Source organism: Austrofundulus limnaeus, unplaced genomic scaffold (assembly GCF_001266775.1).
Source record: "Austrofundulus limnaeus strain Quisiro unplaced genomic scaffold, Austrofundulus_limnaeus-1.0 Scaffold52, whole genome shotgun sequence".
Lineage (NCBI taxonomy): Eukaryota > Metazoa > Chordata > Actinopteri > Cyprinodontiformes > Rivulidae > Austrofundulus > Austrofundulus limnaeus.
The window spans coordinates 1,102,906-1,122,289 of NW_013952454.1; the positions used below are offsets into that span (position 1 = coordinate 1,102,906).

Consider the following 19,384-nt stretch of genomic DNA (forward strand, 5'->3'; position numbering starts at 1 on the left):
AATTCCAGTGAAATATATTTATGTTTGTGGTTGTAATGTGACAAAATATGGAAAAGTTCAAGGGGCATGAATACTTTTGCAAACCACTGTAATTTACTGCACTGAAACTCAATGAGGCATCCCTGCTTATACAGAGATACAGTTTTATCCCCTGGTCAGGCTGACTGCTCACCCTTTTGCCTCGGTCCCATAAACACAAGGAAAAAAAAAAAGAAAAAGGGGTCTGCTCATGGATGAAAACGTTGACAGCTCTTTTTTTTCCTAGATGGGTGAGGAGTAGCACTGATGGGCCTTTCAACTGGAAACAGATGGCTTTTTAATGTGTGCATGCCTTTGGAGAGCGTGCAAGTGAATGTGAGAATGAATGCATTTAAATGAATTAATGTGCAGCTTATGTTTTCTCTCATATGGGATGAAAATCTGCAAACCAGCCAGCAATCAGCCCCAATCTTAACACGCGTTACACGTATCCAAAAGGAAAGAAAACTTATAAAATACACATAAACCTCAGCCTTGTTATCTCACATGTATGGGTCGTTACCAAACAGAAGAGATCCATAAAGGCAGAGTGTACCAAAGTGTGAGTTTAGAGATACCATCAGACCTTCAAAATATCTAGTTTTGCAATCAGCAGTGAAGAGCAAAATACATTCCTCTCATTTTTCATCTTTGCCGCTTCGGGTTTCTCTTTTTTGCCAAAATGTTGTTTAGGTTGGCCTCCAGGGGTGACTCTAAGTCCATCATCCTATTTTCTGGGTGTCTTTGAGTCAGAGTCCTGACCGTCTGAGCCACTTGATCTTCCTCTGGGTCTCATGGGTGTGATTGGATATGAATGTTTTAAATTATTCTTCCCCTCGCTCGGAGTCTTGGACAGAAATGTGAATGGTTGTTTGATTTTGTTGTTTTAATGCGCTTCCAAAGTGTGACGTAATTTTGAAGATCTTGATGAAAATTATTGGACTAGGAAAGAGCTGAAGGTGAATTTAGAACTTACTAGAACTTACTAGATAAGAAAACATTTATGTCAGAAATACTGAAGTAAAAAAAAGGTTTATTTTAGGCTCATTTCCAGTTATTTTTCTGATAAACAGCTGAAATAGGTTTGTGAGTGTGCAGGTGATTTAGTAGTGATTTGGAACAGTAGAAACAAACCAGGTTCAGAACACAGTAACTAAAATGTGTTTTTTTATTAATTGTTATCATTTGTGCACATTACATAATGTTTTATTATGACAACTGATAAAAAGATTTGTTAGGTGTCAGTAGTTAATTTGTAGGGGTGCAACAATACAGAAAATTCACGATTTGGTTCGGTTCAATACTTTAAGTCTCGAGGTTCAATATTGTTTCGATACAAAAAAGAGAAATGTCCATGCCCTTTTTAACTCGTAATTGATTTAAATTAATTATGAACGTTTAACCTCAAAAGCACAGTTTTTTAATTAAATATTGCTGAAACAGCAGGTTTCTCAGTGGATCTGCGCTCAAAAATGCAGCCTAGGTGGAGTCGAACACAGATAAACTGATACTTCAACACAGAGCATCTTCAGAAGACAAACTGATAAAATAATTTTTAAAAGATCTATATTGTTCGATACAAGTGTGTATTGAACCTAAAGCACTGTATTGTACGGTTCGATACGGGTACATGTATTGTTGCACCCCTACTAATTTGCTTACAAGATGTGTAGGGGGGAAAAACAACCACTTTCTGCTCATCGGCATCCATATTACCAAACAACGGCCTTCTCGGTTGTCAAACTGAACATTAAAACTACCAATTTGGCAAAATTATAGCATGAAAGAAACAAAAGTCAGCAGTGGCCACAATGAATCATGCCCTGAGCCAGGATTATAAGCTCGTAAAAGACAAGGCAGATAATCCACTAAGAATGTGTCACCTCTCATTACAACCGTCACTCCTCAGCTGGGATCACAGTGCTGACAGATGCAGCTGCGCTTACAAAGAGAGACGAACTAATCGAAGCTTTTAAATGATTTTTAAGAATTTTTTWAATTTTTTATTTTTAGAATAAGCACATAAAAGCAGTTAAAGGGCTGTATCGTGGCTGCTTCATATGCAATTATTTGCACAAAGAAGACAAATGTTTGCTGAAGATCAAATGGGACTGCTGAATACCTGCAGTTGCATTTCTCACATGGGAATTTAGAAATACTTGTAGAATATTGTTCATTCTTAGTTTCACCAATAGTCTGTCACAACCTTAAACCTTACCCTCAAAGTTTCAGAGACAACAATGCACAAAAAAAAAACAAGACCATAACGTACTTGTGGACGACACTAAAATAAGCACAAAACTGCTTTAATCAGACTCCTGATACCACATCTAGTTCACAGACAATAATTACAGCCTAACTATATAAACAGGCTGTGGCCAAAGTTAACACGCAGGGCTGGGAAAGTTCTGTTTATTCACCGAATCCTACGCTGTTGTACGGGTTACGTGAATGTAAACAAAAAAACAAATCAAACCTGGTAAGCTAATGACAGGAAAACCAACTGTCACTTTTTTCTTCATCAAATGACTATAATGCAGTGATGTGTCAGTAATTTTTGACATCACTTCATTTTTTTCTTGTTAAGTTGTAGTTTAGTGTCAAACTTTAAAATGCATGAGAAAACATTCATTTTATAAAACAGAGAAATTCAGATATATGACACAAAATCTCATTATAAAGTTCATGGCAAAAATGCATTGCATGATAATCCATTTAATTAAGAAACTGGTTATTCTGGTAAGAAATATTTTGGCTTCCAGTAACACACCATGACTTAAATTTCCTGGTGTGTTTTTGACTTAATGAAAATATAGATTTTTTTTTAAATATAATATTCTGTTAACCATAGTTCTAAAAAAGAAAACAAAATAAGCAAAAAATCAATTTCAGCATCCGAATTGGTCCACAAAACTATTCACTTCACTGCATGAAACTTCTCTTATTCACAAGACTTCAAATAAATATTTTACTCGGTGTTTTAACAGTTTGAAACTGAGAGAAAATGTATTTATTTGATGCAGTTATGCATTTATATTATACTTTATGTCATAACATTGCAAGTTTTGAGTAGAAATCTAAAAAATAATCCAAGACTGATGGTGAAATGTTTTTTATGAACCATTCGGGTTTGGATTGTACTCGTTATGATTGATGACTAATTAATGGGCATGAGACGGAACGTTTGGTGTAAAATAAAAATATAAAGAGAGAGCGTTAGCTTGCTGTTGATAAGAAATCATTGTGACAGAAGTAAATCCATAAAGTTGTTTATCTTTTGGCTCCTTCCTTCTTCAGGGGTCTCCGTAGTGAAAGGTTGTGGCAGCCGTTTCATGCTGGATGCCCTAAACCTGCACCTCAGGATTACAAAACTGCAGCAATGACCACCAAGCTACCACGCCCCGCGAGTGGATCTATAAAGCACAGTTTAATAAACCATTAGCTCCTTTGGCGAGACGTTTCCTCCCTCCTTTTTTGTTGCACAGATCTCTGCCATGCTCTAGTACAAACATATGGATGTGAGTGCTAATGACTATGATTAAGGAAGCCTGGCTTAGGTCCTGCTGTGGTTTATGACACGCACGCACACATGAACAAACACACACACACACACTATAATACATGAACACGCATACACAATGACAGACAAATTGAGAGCTGGGTCTGTTTTGTGTAAATTTGCTAAGAAAAAAACCCCCCAAACCAGAAAACATACACCAAAAGATGCACTACCTAATTAAAACTTGAAATACATGCAATGGGTTTTCCACAAAACAGCGCTAAATAACACAGATTAGAGTAAACACAGTTGAAACCGACTCATTACTCATGTTCGTGGCGGGAGCSTCTCTTGTAAACATTTTAACAACGTGGGTGTGCTAATGTGGCAAACAATCATCAGCAGAGATGTATTTAAAGTAAAACAAAAACTTCCAGAGTTAATAAAATGTTAAGACCTGYTTTGACAGCACTATAATATGGAAGCTGGTTATTCATTTTTGACTATTAAAAAMTAAAATAGGAAAAAGATTAAAAACGTCRCTAAATTTGGTTTGGTTTAATTTTAGACATTCTGTTTTAAAGTAACGCTGCTGATTCTGTAAATTCAAGTGCACAATCTATGGCTACGTTCACACTGCAGGTCTTAATGCTCAGTGCCGATTTTTTGAAAAAATCCGATCTTTTTGTGTGAACGTTCACATTACATTTTAAATGTGACCTGTATCAGACTCCTGTGTGAACGCTACACAGCACTGATGTGGCACGCATGCACAGTAAAAGACGTGACGTTTCATCAGCCGGCTTGTTTGTTTACAGAGCTAGCATGGATGCTACATTTTTCACATCAAACCGGAAGTTGTTTAATCAGAGCCGATTAAATAATTATCTGACATGCTTCTTTAGTTCAGTGCTTATATCTGAAGCTGCCTCTGACCGGGATGCTCCAGTGAAGCTTTTTTTTTTTTTTTGAACGAAACTACGAGCTGGAAAAAAGTATCGACCAAGTATCGAACTTTAGGATCGATACTCTCCGCGACCCAGGCTGGACATGTTATTATCAAACTATCTACGTGGAAAATGAAAAGTAAAAAGATGAAGCAACTGGACTTGTGTTTTGGAGCTGTAAACACACGGAGCTGCAGATTTAAACAGCGAGACTGGAGGTTAGTGTCTTATCGATCCTTCAGCCCCTCCTCCTGATGAAAAAGTCAGATGAATGTGACATGAGCGTTCACACTGCAGTCACTTTGAAAACATCAGATATATATCCGATTTAAAACCACATACTGAAACGGCCTGGGTCGGATTTGAAAAAATCGGATTTGTCTCGTTCAGACTGTCATAAAAAAATCGGATATGAGTCAGATGGGTCAAAAAAATCGGATTTGGGTCGGATTTGCCTGCAGTGTGAACGTAGCCTCTGAATTCTAGGCTAATAAAAAATAATCTCCTTTTTAAAGCAAAATATACTATGCTTAATCTATTAGTTGTAACATTAGATTTTATTTGATAAACATTTATTTTAACTGTAAAATAAACACTGTAAAAATACTGTAGGCTATTAGTTTTTAAACAAAAATTTAAAAAAAATATTACATGGACGGAGCCATTTTATTTACACACAAAGCATTCTGGGTAAATGATGACGTGGGTAGGTCCTCGGTGCGAGGCTGCTAGCGAGCTATATCCACCCTGAAGGTTAATCTTGGACAATATCTGATGATCGACTCTTATGAAACCAGAGAGCGTTGACAGAGAGGAGAAGGTAGAAATGACTCAGCCTGGAACTGAAAATATGGATGGAGGACAACAGAGCTGCTTCATGGAAGAAGAACCTCAGCTTAGCTTGTTAGCTTTAGCCCCTAMGCTATATTGCCTTATATGTATTAGCTCGGCGTTAACACGACAAACTAACAAGCTAAACTGAGGTCCTCCATCCATATTTTCAGTTCCAGGCTGAGTCATTTCTACCTTCTCCTCTCTGTCAACGCTCTCTGGTTTYGTTTAAAAGAGTCGATCATCAGATATTGTCAGAGATTAACCTTCAGGGTGGATATAGCTCGCTCACACCGAGGACCTATCCACGTCATCATTTACCCAGAATGCTTTGCATGTAAATAAAATGGCCCCGTCCGTGTAATATATTTTAAAAAAATTACAAAACTAAACAGCCTACGGTATTTTTACTGTCTTTATTTTACAGTTAAAATGTATGTTTATGAAATAAAGTCTAATGTTACAACTAATCGTGGATCCCTTTAAAAAGTTAGCCTTCTAATAAGACAAAAATCAGACTTGCACATCAGGTTAAGGTGATGACAGCTCCGCTTTAGCCACTCAGACAGTCACTAAGAGACTATAGAGGGGCAACAGGTGGCTGTCAACTTAGAGAAAGAGGGTCATCATCCACTTAGATAAGAGTGGTGAGTCTATGTCTCTCCCCAGGATCCACTAAGCCAAGCACTAAGGGGGTAGAAAAAGATCAACTCTGGAGGAGTGTTCAGGCAAATATTTACTAATGTAGCTTTAATAAATTGTGACCCGTTACATCAGACACTTATGAGGAGACTTTTGGTTGTGCACTGTTATAACATATCCTAACTATAAGGAGCATCAGAGCTGTGATGAGGTTTGCTGTATCAGTTACGTAGCAATAGTGTCAGGAGCATTGAAGAAATCCTCTAAGTAATCCACACAAACCAGCTGGAACTGTTTCTGTTCAGTTCTTCAGAAACTCATCAGTACTTTATTAAGCTGTCCTAAAATTTACCCAGATCATTCCACCTTCTCATGCATCAGCTTGTACATTTTAAATGACAAAACCCAGACTTATTAACCTCATTTAAGCAAAAAATTGTCTGTGCCTGTGGTTTACGTCTAAAAAAACAGCCAAATGTAGAATCTGACAGTCTGCAGCTTAATAAGCTTTGCAGATCTTGAGTTACTTTTTGCACAGCAGGAGGGCGTGCATGTGTCTTTATGAGAGATTATGTTCTACTTCTGCTGCAAACACAATGTGTTCCTAACAGACTCTGCTAGTTAATGACTCTTAAATAGCCTTTTCATTCATTTCTTGCTATAAAACAGAATTAAACAAGGTAGCAAAACAAATAACACCTACTTATCAGAAACTGTCCTTCTAAAAGAGGCCAGAACATGTAAGCCAATGTCTTTAAACCCAAATCTGAAAGCCAACATCTGAATCACATTGAGCATACATGTGTCTGCACACATGCAGAGCGCATGCATGTTTGCATGTGTTTTCACTCAGCTCTTTGTGCTCGTTGCCTCACAATACTCAAAGCACACAAGAACACAGCAACTCTCCCTGACACATGGCAGCGCTCTGATTCCGGAGTGTTGTTGAAATGCTGTTAATTGTCACTCAAATTACAAATCCTGACTCTGTCGCACAACTGCCACTGTGCAAGTTCAACACGAAGAGGAAGAAGAAGAACAACAAGAAGAAGAAAACAACTCGTGTAACAGAAGAAATGAGAGCTCATATCACATCTGATGAAGATGAGAAGGGTAAGCTGAACTCAACACAGAACCGTTTCAAGTGGAGTCACTCACCAATGCAGGCATGAACTCTGACTGACAGCTGTGTTCGAAGAATGATGCTGTGTTTCTTCCCCCTCCTGTCAAAAAAAATACAAAAAAGCAAATATCATCTTGTTTAAATAGGTTAAGGCACACAATATACTTATTTAAAAATAAAAGCAAAAACTTTTGTTGTGGAAATTGCATAATAAAGTTTTATCCATCAGCTTTTAAAAAAAAAAAACTTTTAATATACAATCAACTTCAAAAAGTTACCATACATTATGTATTCACAAAATACAAAAAGGGGGGGGGGGAGAAAACAACAATCAAAACTAAACAGAAAATTACAAAAAAATTAAATAGATTAAAATGAAATAAAATAAATTAAAATAAAATAAAATGAACCCTAACCAAAACAAATGATCCAAAATAAAACAAAACATTGCCGGTGCATCATCAAAACGATACTCACCATACAGGGCAATACATTAAAGTATGAATGTTTTTAACAAAGAAGTCAGCTTAAAAGCCTTTTTTGACTTCACAAAACATTATGACTCGTAGAAAAATTTAACTCGTTCTTCCACTGTGCAAAAATAGGAATGGTTTTAAAGAAATGACATTCATGTATGTGATGTTTGGCTAATAACAGAACATTATTTCTACCATAATCAATGTTATGGTCAACGATAAAAAACCCAAATTTTACATCTTGGATAGTTATTTATGTTAATTGTACCCCATGACTAGATTATCCAAATCCTCAACTACCTTTTCACAAAACCCACACTTATCCACATCCATTTGAAACCTATGTCTCAAAAAGTCATTAGTTGGATAAATTTTGTTTATAATTTTTAATTGCACTTCTTTTATTTTGGAAAAGAGTGGGAAAGATAAATATTTAAATCTCACCTTCTTAATTTGTTCCTTGTTAAAGTCTGAGGATATACTTTGTTTTAAGCGTATCGTTTTATCCAGAAACTTTTCCAACATTTTTTGAAACATTTGCAGTTGGGTTGTAACAAAGAACAAAACTGAAAATAAACAAATAAATAAATAAATTCTCCTCATTAGTTAAAAGGAAGGACAGGAGCATTGTGGAGGTCAACTCCACCCCCCATGTTTATGGAGATATTCCAAGACCCTATCACCCTCCTGTCAACTGCTTACAAAGACTGAACGACAACCCAAAACAAAGGCAGCAACAAGGAACCCTGAGTCCATTCAGTCCTGAACAGCGGTGCAGTTTGGGGTCTCGAAAAAGATAATTTGCCTATTTAGAAGTCTACTTTTAAGAGTTCTAAAGCTTCAAGTCTGTTAAATCTGCTCTTTTAAAAACTAAGTTTGGTCATAGTCTATTTACTCTTTTAGAGTTTGAAATCTACATAAAATATATTCAATTTTCATGAAATGTAACCATGTAATGTGTTAAAAATAACATTTATTTTATTTTTTCTATTCAAGTTTCATGAATTACAGAATCTAAATGCAGTCAATTTAATTCTTACGATTTGTCCTTGCAGTTGGCCACTTTTAGTTCGTATGGGTGACAGAATGTCCTCTAAGAAGCAAAACAGAAAAAAAATAGACACAAATGTAGTAAAGAGTTCTCAGGTAGAAACCTTGTTACCAATTCAGACTGCTGACAAAGCGTTATGCTGCCTGCACAAAGATGGAGGTTTTTTTTCTCCTCAGATCGGCTCAGTGCCAGCATCAGCTTGTCGGTGACCATCAGGCAGGAGTGGGTCTGACACACAGAGAAAAGGACTATCAGCTTTGAAAGCAACTCTTACTGCAACCTTGTCACAAACAGGCAGCATTTTAAGACACAATGACAGCTTTTGTTTGCAACTGGTCAGTGTGAGACTGTTCTGATGGTCACAAAAGCAGATTACATGCAAAGGAAAGCCTGCTTAAACTCACTAATTTTCAAATATAGTATCCCGCAACAAGCGGAGGCAATACAGGAGCAACATCTGTTAACACAGACCTTCCCCGGTGAGACGAGACGACAAACAGGAACATAACTCTCTGCGATGCTGGTGAGACAAACGAGTAACTAGAACCATTTTGTAATGAACGCCTGCTTTCTCTGTAACATTATATCTGTGTTTAATCAAGATCTGAGACAACACAGACCAACATTTTTATTATCAAATACAACCATGTAATATATGTGAGGTCTTAAGACTCAGCTTCTGCCAGTTTAACATAAAGATTTAATTCTATTGAAAGCAGGGGTGCATGCAGAATTTTTTCTTGGGGGGTGGCCTGGCAGGGACACTGAATGTAGAAGGGTGGCACAATAAAAATGCCATTTTAACTAAAATCCCTGCATTCTTAGATTGCAAAGAAAAGTAAGCCAAAATTTGAAGCAATTATTGTGACAACTGTATAAGACTGCTTTTGTGTGAACAAAGTGATGACAACTCTAGTGGGGGTGGCCAGGCAGGGTGGTTAATCAGATTTCAAAAGGTAGCCAGTGCCATTAAACATTTCAGATCAAAGTTTACTTAGATCTGAGTCAAAAAATAAAACTTTTTTATGTCTTTGCTGATAAAAATTTTAATAGCTGCTTCTCACTCTACATCCTGAACATTACTTGTGACAGATGGTTAAAAATGGACTACTACGTAAAAGATAAAGACACATTTTATGCAGTTTAAAAGTAGTGTGAATTTTGTTTTGTAGGATTGGTTGATGTCTAATATTGGGAATTTTATTGCTATACAATTCAATTCAGTTTATTTATACAGAGCCAGTTCACATCAGAAATAAATATTCTCAGGCCTCCACACAATATTTATTTAATGCATATTATTTACTCAAACTCAGACTTCATGTCCTGATGCATCTCAGTAATCCAGGTAAAAAATCAAAAGGACCCCAAGACCCCAAACCCAGACCCAAACCAGTGGTTATTCCGTATGTTGCGGGTGTTTCGGAGAAACTGAGACGTTTATTTTCTAAACATGATGTCCCAATGGCTTTCAAATCCCAAAACACATTACGGCAAAGGCTGGTTCACCCCAAAGATCCGGTGCCCCGGCACAAACAGAGCAATGTTGTATATGCTGTTAAGTGCCAGGAGGACTGCGACCAGTTATACATCGGGGAAACAAAGCAACCACTGTTCAAAAGAATGTCCCAACACAGACGAGCTACATCTAATGGCCAGAACTCTGCAGTTTTCWCTCATTTACAGGCCAGCGGTCACTCTTTCAGAGATGAGGATGTTCTCATTCTTGATAGAGAGGAACGTTGGTTTGAGAGAGGAGTAAAAGAAGCCATTTTTGTGAAGAAAGACCGTCCATCATTAAACAGAGGTGGGGGCCTCCGTTTTCAGCTGTCCCCCTCCTACAGCGCTGCCATTGGCAGTATCTCTCCACCCCCTGTTAAAAATACTGTAGGTATTAATTAGGTGTGAATGATAGCCATGTGATGTGAGTATCAGTCACCTGGAGGCAGGACTCAAAAGCCTGAATTTAGCCTGAAACTCTCAGACTGAAGAAGTCTCTTGGAGGAGAGACGAAACATTTCATTAAAGAAGAACCCGTCCAGAAGACCTATACAATTTTTTTCCTTTTCATAGACTTCATGTTATAATTTAATGGATTAACTGCATCTGTACTATGATTCAAATGTTCTCCTCTATTAGATCGGTTTTGTTTGCAAAGTGAAGTGAATTCCAATAAAGTTCAATATATCTTTTTTTACTTTGAACCAAGCAGTTTGTCATAAGCTGATTGAGAATCAGTCACTGAAGACACAAAAATCCCAGGAGATTAAAACAGAAAAACTTAATTTTTGTTTCTTTAGTCAAGATACGTATTTTATCAGTTTGAGATGATGCAGCTCCTTGAATAAGTTAAACATCTTCAATAACAAGTAAATAGGTCTAGTTACCTTGTTTTAAACTTGTAGGATCACTTAAACTGTTAGGTTTTCTTATTTTGATCTAGTTAAAGCAAGTCTATGGGCACAAATTTGGGTCATATATATGTTATACTTGTAAATCAGACTTTGTATTTATTAATATTTTTAGTATAGCCTCTAAACAAAATTTTGGAATCACATCATTGCCAAAGGACATGTATTCAGTAGTGTGTTTTGTAACGTTTTTGTTACACTGTGTGCTTTAACAGATTTGAAAGGCATTCATTTACTTTGCAGTAGGTTTATTTCACATTTTCATCACTGTGGATGGACCTGGTGGGCACCAGCCTGCTAAGCCACAAATCCGCTAATTGCGGACCTAAATACTGTATTTCGTTTGCACTTTAGCTGTCTTACTAATTTTTATAAATCGTAAGCAGATTTGCACTTTCTAAAATTAAATAATGTAATAATGCAGTACCGCTAATAACTAATTATCTACCAGTCATTATCTTGAGCAGCGGATGGCTGTCAATGAATCACAACACGTGATCTATCCTACATCACCCCTCCCAGATAAACACATTTATTGGGGAGGTATACGTCCTTGCTGACTGTTGCTTTCAGTCACGGTTCTCTCATTTTACAGACATTTCCCACAATGCTTTGTGTCTGCTTACGTAGCAGGAAGGCAATGGTTAGAACTATGTGACCGGGTGACACTCCCTGTCCTAGCAAAAACAGTTAATGTTTGTAATCCATAGTAAAATTTTGTATGTATTGATTTATTTTACTTTACAATCGGAGCTCCTTTTTAAAAAAAAAAAAAGTTTAAACGGTGGAGCGCAATACTTGACGTAATTCGTCGAAGCAATCGGCCAACGGGGTTAGCTGAAGAGATGCAGAAATGATTTAAAGATGTTATGCTGATGAAGACTGACATCTAGTGGTCAACTGGAGTGACAACAAAAGTATGGAAAACTTTAAAATCCATGCTCTTATTTTGAAGTAAAGATAGTTTCCTGTACTCGTGCTTACGTTTCCCGTCACAAATCAAATCCGTCATGTACCCAGAATGCATTGCTTCAGCTTTCCAATTAACAGTTTTAAAATTACTTTATTGATGCTTATTTAATGAAAACTCTAAAACAAACAAAAGAAAAGGACAAAGAAGCAGCCGAACTAGCAATCCAACAACTTTTTAATTTTTACACCAGAAGCCAAAGGTGTGTTTCATGAAATCACATCCCCAGCAATTGGCGGCTGTAGGATTAAGCTGTAAAAGAGTTCATACACTGCTAGTTGGCAGTGTTGTGCATATATTGTACATACGTAAATTGTTGCCAGCTAGTAAGTGTCAAATTGAACTTGCGCTTTTAAATTAGCTTCCACTAGTTTTTCTATGGCATACGTGCTTTTGAAGTTGTGGACCTAAATATTTTCATAAGTGCTTTAGAAACAGCAGAGCTAATTTTTTGGATTTGTGCTGCCCACCACTGCACGCTGAGTTTAAAACTTAATTTTGTTCAGAAGAAGGTGACCCTTCAGGTGCCAGATTTACTGTAAATCTTCTGGYGTTATCTAAGAGAGTATTACTAAACAAGCCAAAATGTGTATGCATGAAAAAGGAACATGAATGTACACCACTGAGTAAAGCAAGAACTTCCCCTTAAAGACCAAACAATGCCAAACAAGAGAGTTACATGGTGTCTGACTCAGCTCTTTCTGGAAAGCCCAGCTTGATTCTCTCCTGGATCAGTGTTCACAAGCGCACCTGCAAGGTACACCTGGCTTTAAGTACAAGACTCAGAGACCCGATGCAACACAAACACAAACACTGAAAATAACCAATCAGCTTTGGTCCATCAATAATATCCTTTAACTGCAAAAACAGAAAGTCTGTGTTTTATTTCTCTACGTGAAGTTTAAGTCCTGTCATGTTCGAAAGATTTTCTGCCTGTTTTCAAATTCACTTTTTTCATCAAATAAAAGTCTTGTGTTGTGAGCATTTTTGAAACAATGTCCAAGTGGGTCAAGAAAGAGAAAAGTGAGAGAAGAAAAAAGAACAATAGCAGCGATCTTAGAAAATAGAAAGAAGTTAATGAGAAACTGAAGAGCTGCGGCCTGCAGAGCACCAACACTTTGATTTTAACAGGCCTCTTTTTTAATAGTTGTCAAACACACCAGAAACACTCAATAAAACTAGAGAGTGCATTTTCAGCATAAAATTACTGGCATTCAAAAATAAATTACATTTATCAGTAAAATGCTAAACATCAAAATACTGTAGAAAAAAATGCACATACTGAATCAATTTTGTAGTCTAACAGCACTGGTATTTTAAAGCTGAACCAGGGAATAGAGTGTGCCCTTCAGAATGTAACTAATAAGCTGCCAATCAATGCCACAAATCAAAGCAAAAATTCCAAGCTTAAAGTATAAATCAGCACAAGCACCATTCACTTGGTTTTCAACTTTTCCATCTATGTAATCAAAAAAAAAAAAAAAAGGAAAAAAATCATCAAAGTATTGCAAATACCTATAAGCACATGTTAATCCATCTCATATTTAACCTTAAGCCGGGGATTTACTTCTCACCCTGAAGTAGAAGTATATGGAATACTTATGAGCAATCAGTATCTTACCTGCAGTGGACAGAAAATAAATTGCTCCCAGTTGGGAAAATCAGGGAATCAGAGTGGAGATAACTTCTCCTGAGAGCATGTGGTCCGCCAATGAGCCCTTCCACAAAAAACTGTTTGTTTTTCAAAACCTTTTTTAATTCAAAATAGAAATTTAAATCAATTTTATATCAGTTGTAAACTTTAAAATGATGATTCAATGCAACAAGATAAACAAATTTAAAATGCAATAGTTTAATAGTGTTTTTGTATTATTTATTTCACATCCAATCAGTTGTACACGTACTACTTTTCAGTGTTTATAAGAGGATGTGTTTAAACTGTTTCTATGCAAGAAATACCACATAGAGCTCAGTATTGTTTGTTAGCAGTGCCCAGTCGTAGCAAAGAGACGAGGAATGTGATGTTTCATGTTTAGTCGAAGTTAAACACGAAACATCAAAGTTAATTACAACTGGCCCTTTGAGGGCCACCATAAAGCTCATGWGGCCCTCCCCTTGCTTTAGATTGTTACAGACAACCCAGATGTGGTAAATCACTTCCAAATATTAAATTCCACAATACTTTGTATTTTACAGTAGTTTGTTTTATTTATCTAATTGTGGTATTTTGTTTTTGCACATTAAAAGGGTTTTACTGTATGTCAGCTTGTCACGAGAGAAAAAAAAATACAGTAAAACCCTTTTATTTTTAGTTTATCCTCCCTACAAATCTCAAGACACAACTACCTAAAACCAGAATTGTCTGAGTACATGTTTGARGAATAGGCTCAGTTAATAAAGAGAAGCCGTAGCAGTGATGAGACTGAGGATTTACAGGTCACAATCTTCTATAGCCGAGCTTCACAACATGGTGTGGAAGTGATTATGGCCTTTAAGCTCCCATGACATGGATATCTCCTGGCTCTGCAGCAGTCTGTCAGGGGATCATACTTTAATCTGATTGTAAAGACACTAGGTATGACACAGGCGCCTCAGGAATGTAACCTGTCATTAATATCAATTACAGATGGATTCAATTGCCAATAATCAGGARGGTTCAGAAATTCCTGACTGTTTGTTTTCCATAGGTAGGTGGCTGTGMTTAAAGCCACAACAGCCTTCAAAATGTGAAATTTGTTTCAATACATTTTATTTGAATTGTTAGTATGTGTAAAAGATAAAAGCAAGCACTAAAGAAGCATCATTCACCAAACGTCTACTGCATAATTTGTAATAAATGAGCAAAATCAGCAGAATCCTGTTTTGTTGCCAACAATTTCAAGTCGTTTGTTTACACTCGAACGTTAACTTGAACACTTAGTCTTGGCGCGTGACAGATTATAAGTCAGTAAAATAATCCCTGGATGTAGATGCTAGATCCAGAGCAGAAAAGGTGAAGTTCTCTCTGAAAAGAAAACAGCAAATAAAAGCTCAGAGCGAGAGTTGACAGAAGTAGAGTCATTTTGGAGGAGGAAAACAAACAGAGAAAGGTAAAGTAAATGTTGGCACTGAGATCATTTGCAAAGAAACTGTGCTGAAATATTCTAAACTTTAACAGGAGAATTTCCAYAACTTAAAGTAAATTATGGTAACCAATTGCTAAATTTAGTTTTAAAGAAAGGTGAGGATTAACCCTGATGAGTGCGAGTTACTTTAACCCCCAAACAATCATTTTTTTTACATGATAGAAGCACAAAAATTCTAATTAAAATCAAAAAAATTGAAAGATTGTGTATTTTGACAGCTTTTATGGCTTTRTGTTAGTGTAGGAGGGTAACACAAATTAATAGTTTTCCTATGGTTAAATAACTTTGTTTTGTTGTTTACAGGTAATGAAAAAAAGTGAATACAAAGAATGGAGTAAATAAATAAAACTTTTTACTTTCTCAAATCAGCAGTGTTCAACAGCAGGGATCCTCTCCTGTGCACATTAGCACCATAAAAAGCCAGTGAGTATAATCGCCCTGTTTTTTTACTAAATAATTGGTTAACCACTTTCACCCCCAGCCTTCTTAGACAACAATGTGTGTTTTTAACGATACACATCCAAACCAGCCTGTGCCAGCTGGCACRGCACAGTCGCTGGCGGACTTGGCCTTTGACAAAACACTGGGTGGACCACTTTACCCTCACAGCTCTCGGGAACCTTCCACGAGCTCCGAACCCTTGTTGGGAAAGGACGACTCTCGGTGTCCAATAGAAACATCAGGCCGTCGAGCAGCTCATGAATTCCAAGTTAGACAAATAAATCCATACATGTTTGTGGTCCAGTTAACCAGGGATTCTCATGCCAACCTTCAGTTTGTGATCATCTAACGTAGGCAGCATTTCAACACACTTCAGTGTTCATGAAAAACACATGGAGTCAATAAAGCACAAGGCCAAGCAAAGTGCACAAAGCAGAAATTAAACTAACATATTTAAATCCTAATTTCTTCATCTTGTCCAGGAGTAATGTCAGTATAAAGCTTTTTTTAGCCACATTTTAGCCAAGTATAACGTTATCAGTTCGCTATGAGAGCGGTGTACAACTGTACCTTCGAGGTCTAATGAGAACCCCGCAGAGCCTTTTAGTGGAGATCAGAGTGATTACTCATGAGGCCTGCCTACACAAGCAGTTTAAATTACATTTTTGCTGCTACTCAACCAGGGAGGCCAGGTATTTTAAGTGACATGGAAACAGTTAGACGTGTCCTTTCTTACAAAAAGGGAGCTAATATTACAGAGTAATTGATGTAAAAACATAAAACAATGTCTTAAGCTAAAATGTAAACACAACACAGAGTAAGACATGTCTCAATTAAACAAAATGTAGTAGAGATCTATGTTAAATTGATTAATGTTCCTGCTGCAATCGTTGTGACGTTAAAAGGACAAATTCTGAATATAAATATCCTTTTTGTATTAACTCAAAAAGGTGAAAGACCTCCGTAGCTCACTTTTTGGGGTTAATAAAGCCTGTTCTGTCTTTAAGGGATCCACGATTAGTTGTRACATTAGGCTTTGTTTGATAAACATATATTTCAACTGTAAAATAAAGACTGTAAAAATACTGTAGGCTGTTTAGTTTTGTAAATTTTTTTAAATATATTTTAACATGGCCAGAGCCATTTTATTTACACAAAAAGCATTCTGGGTAAATGATGACATTGATAGGTCCTCGGTGCGAGGCTGCTARCGAGCTATATCCACCCTGAAGGTTAATCTTGGACAATATCTGATGATCGACTCTTTTAAATGAAACCAGAGAGCGTTGACAGAGAGGAGAAGGTAGAAATGACTCAGCCTGTAACTGAAAATATGGATGGAGGACAACAGAGCTGCTTCATGGAAGAAGAACCTCAGCTTAGCCTGTTAGCCTTTGCGCTAGCGCCGATGCTATATTGCCTTATATGTATTAGCTCGGTGCTAGCGCGACAAACAAGTTAAACTGAGGTCCTCCATCCATATTTTCAGCAGGATGAGTCATTTTTTCATTCCTCACTGTCATGTGGATGGAGGACCTCAGTGACAAGAGGAGAAGGTGTAGCGCTGAGCTAACACATACATATGGTGATAGCATCGGGGCTAATGCTAAAGCTAACAGGCTAAACTGAGGTTCTTCTTCCATGAAGCAGCTCTGTTGTCCTCCATCTTTATTTTCAGTTACAGGCTGAGTCATTTCTACCTTCTCCTCTCTGTCAACGCTCTCTGGTTTCATTTAAAAGAGTCGATCATCAGATATTATCCAAGATTAACCTTCAGGGTGGATATAGCTCGTTAGCAGCCTCGCACCGAGGACCTATCCACGCCATCATTTACCCAGAATGCTTTGCGTGTAAATAAAATGTCCCTGTCCGTGTAATATATTTTTAAACTTTTGGTTTAAAAATGATAAAAAATGAACATCCTACAGTATTTTTCCAGTTTTTTTACAGTTAAATAAACATTTATCAAATAAAGTCTAATGTTACAACTAATCGTGGATCCCTTTAAGCAGAGTCAATGCTTTACGCAAAAAAAGGGAAGCAAAGCTCATTCAGTTAAGTCCCGAAAAGGAGATTCGTCCAGAATCCTAATAAGCCTCATTATGATTCCAATCAGATTAGAAAAAACATATAGAAAGGATATTAATGTGTGCCCACATTAGTAACTATATCTGCTTTTTCTTATCTCAGCTAAACTTTCATGTCTCTCTCAACAAGCAGCGGTCATATTGTAATGATTATGTCTGACTGTAAAAGAGGATTTTTTTTTAAATCCCAGATTGTTATAATCATATATTTTAAGTGGTACATTCTTGAATTTTTCTTTTTTACATATATTTCCCAGGGCTGAAAGTTAATTTGACTGCAAAAGCAGGAATAGTTTATTAAAGGAAAATAAGGGTTTGGAAAGTAAAGTAACATTACTGTAACCACCTGCTAGGCACCGGTCCGAGCTGCATCTTTTGAAGTGAGAAAAATATACGACCAGCTTTTTATAGCCGTATTTGATTTTATTTTGGATTTTACGTCGAGGGCAGCAATGACCAATTTTCCTTTAATTGTAGCCTGCTGTTATAGGACATAGTTAGTTTTCAAAAATGTGTTAAAAGGAAAAGTTATACATAAAGATGATTTTTTTTATCTTACCCTCCATCCTCCTGGAATCCCTCCAGTTCATCTTTTTGCTCTGCCAAGGTGGACTCCAAATCCAAATAGCTTCCATTGTGGGACAACTGGAGGGCGCAGTCATCAGGCTAAACACGAAGACAGAAAGTAGACGTTTGAATTTCATTCTGATTAGATCAGAAAACTAACTTTGGGTGAATAATAGTCACTGACACACTGACGGACTGGACTGAACAAGTACAACGGTACTAAAATATTTTATTGTCCAATAATTAACAGAACAYAGATGCTCGTTTTGTTTAACCGTTCTATGTACTTGTTGAAACTAACCTTTTATACCTTTGAGCTTTAGATCAAATGTTAAGTCTAGACTGTGGAAAGTTTTGCTCTCCGCCCTCGTCAGTGCTCTGCAATGACAAGCTGAACATAACTGGGGAAAAGTCATAGAGATTTGGAGCTGCTTGGCGTCTGGTGCCTCTTATCTCTTCTGCTCTCCCTGTCTGATAAACTATCATCGCACACAGTGATTTTTTTTTTTTTTTTTTTTTTTTGCAGCGGAGGTATGATTTGTCTGGTCTTGAATGTCTGTCATCACCTGACTCCGGTCAAGGAGATGAAGAAAGAGAGTGTCTGTTCACTTGTCTGGTTGACCTCCAAATTGGAGATATTAACCTATTTATAGTCAGGGTCTGCCAGCTCCACAGGGCGCCGGCTCCAACGGTGAAGCAGAAGACAGAAAAACAAATCCCAATAAAGGAGGCCAAATGCATGACTTCAGGGTGGAGACTGGCACTGCTGTCCTCCAGCAATCAGGGTGTCTTAAACATACTGTACACTCATAGATCCTTTATTTCATCAGTCCTCAGCTAACCTTGCAACAATGCAAAGATTTGGATTCATTAGATCAGAGGTTCTCAAACGGGGGTCCCCAAGCTATATCTTGGGGGTCCTTGAAAAAATTTAATTGTTAATTTTTTTAATTAAAAAATGCATATGGGGAACAATACAGTATTAAAACAAACATACTAAACCAAACAAAACATAATATTCCCATGGCATGTAGAGATTAAAGGGGCAATATCATGCAAAATCAACTTTTTTGAGTTTTATATCATGTTATAATGTTATACTCTCATAAAAAAAAACATGCCCAAAGCCTTGCTTTGACTCATTCATGCATGTTTGAGTAATCCTTCAGTTTTTTTTTTTTTTTTTGGAAGACACG

At 36.9% G+C, this 19,384-nt stretch overlaps 1 protein-coding gene across 5 annotated transcripts in view; it reads right to left on the reverse strand.

Moving 5' to 3' along the window:
• Nucleotides 1-19,384, reverse strand: part of fhod3b (formin homology 2 domain containing 3b) — a gene marked incomplete in the record, with an annotated part of 124,575 nt that overhangs the window by 98,307 nt on the left and 6,884 nt on the right. For all 5 annotated transcript variants that reach the window (XM_014008730.1, XM_014008729.1, XM_014008728.1 and 2 more), the window contains 2 exon segments: nt 7,096-7,160; nt 18,181-18,287. In XM_014008730.1, coding sequence (XP_013864184.1) covers nt 7,096-7,160; nt 18,181-18,287 — 172 coding nt within the window.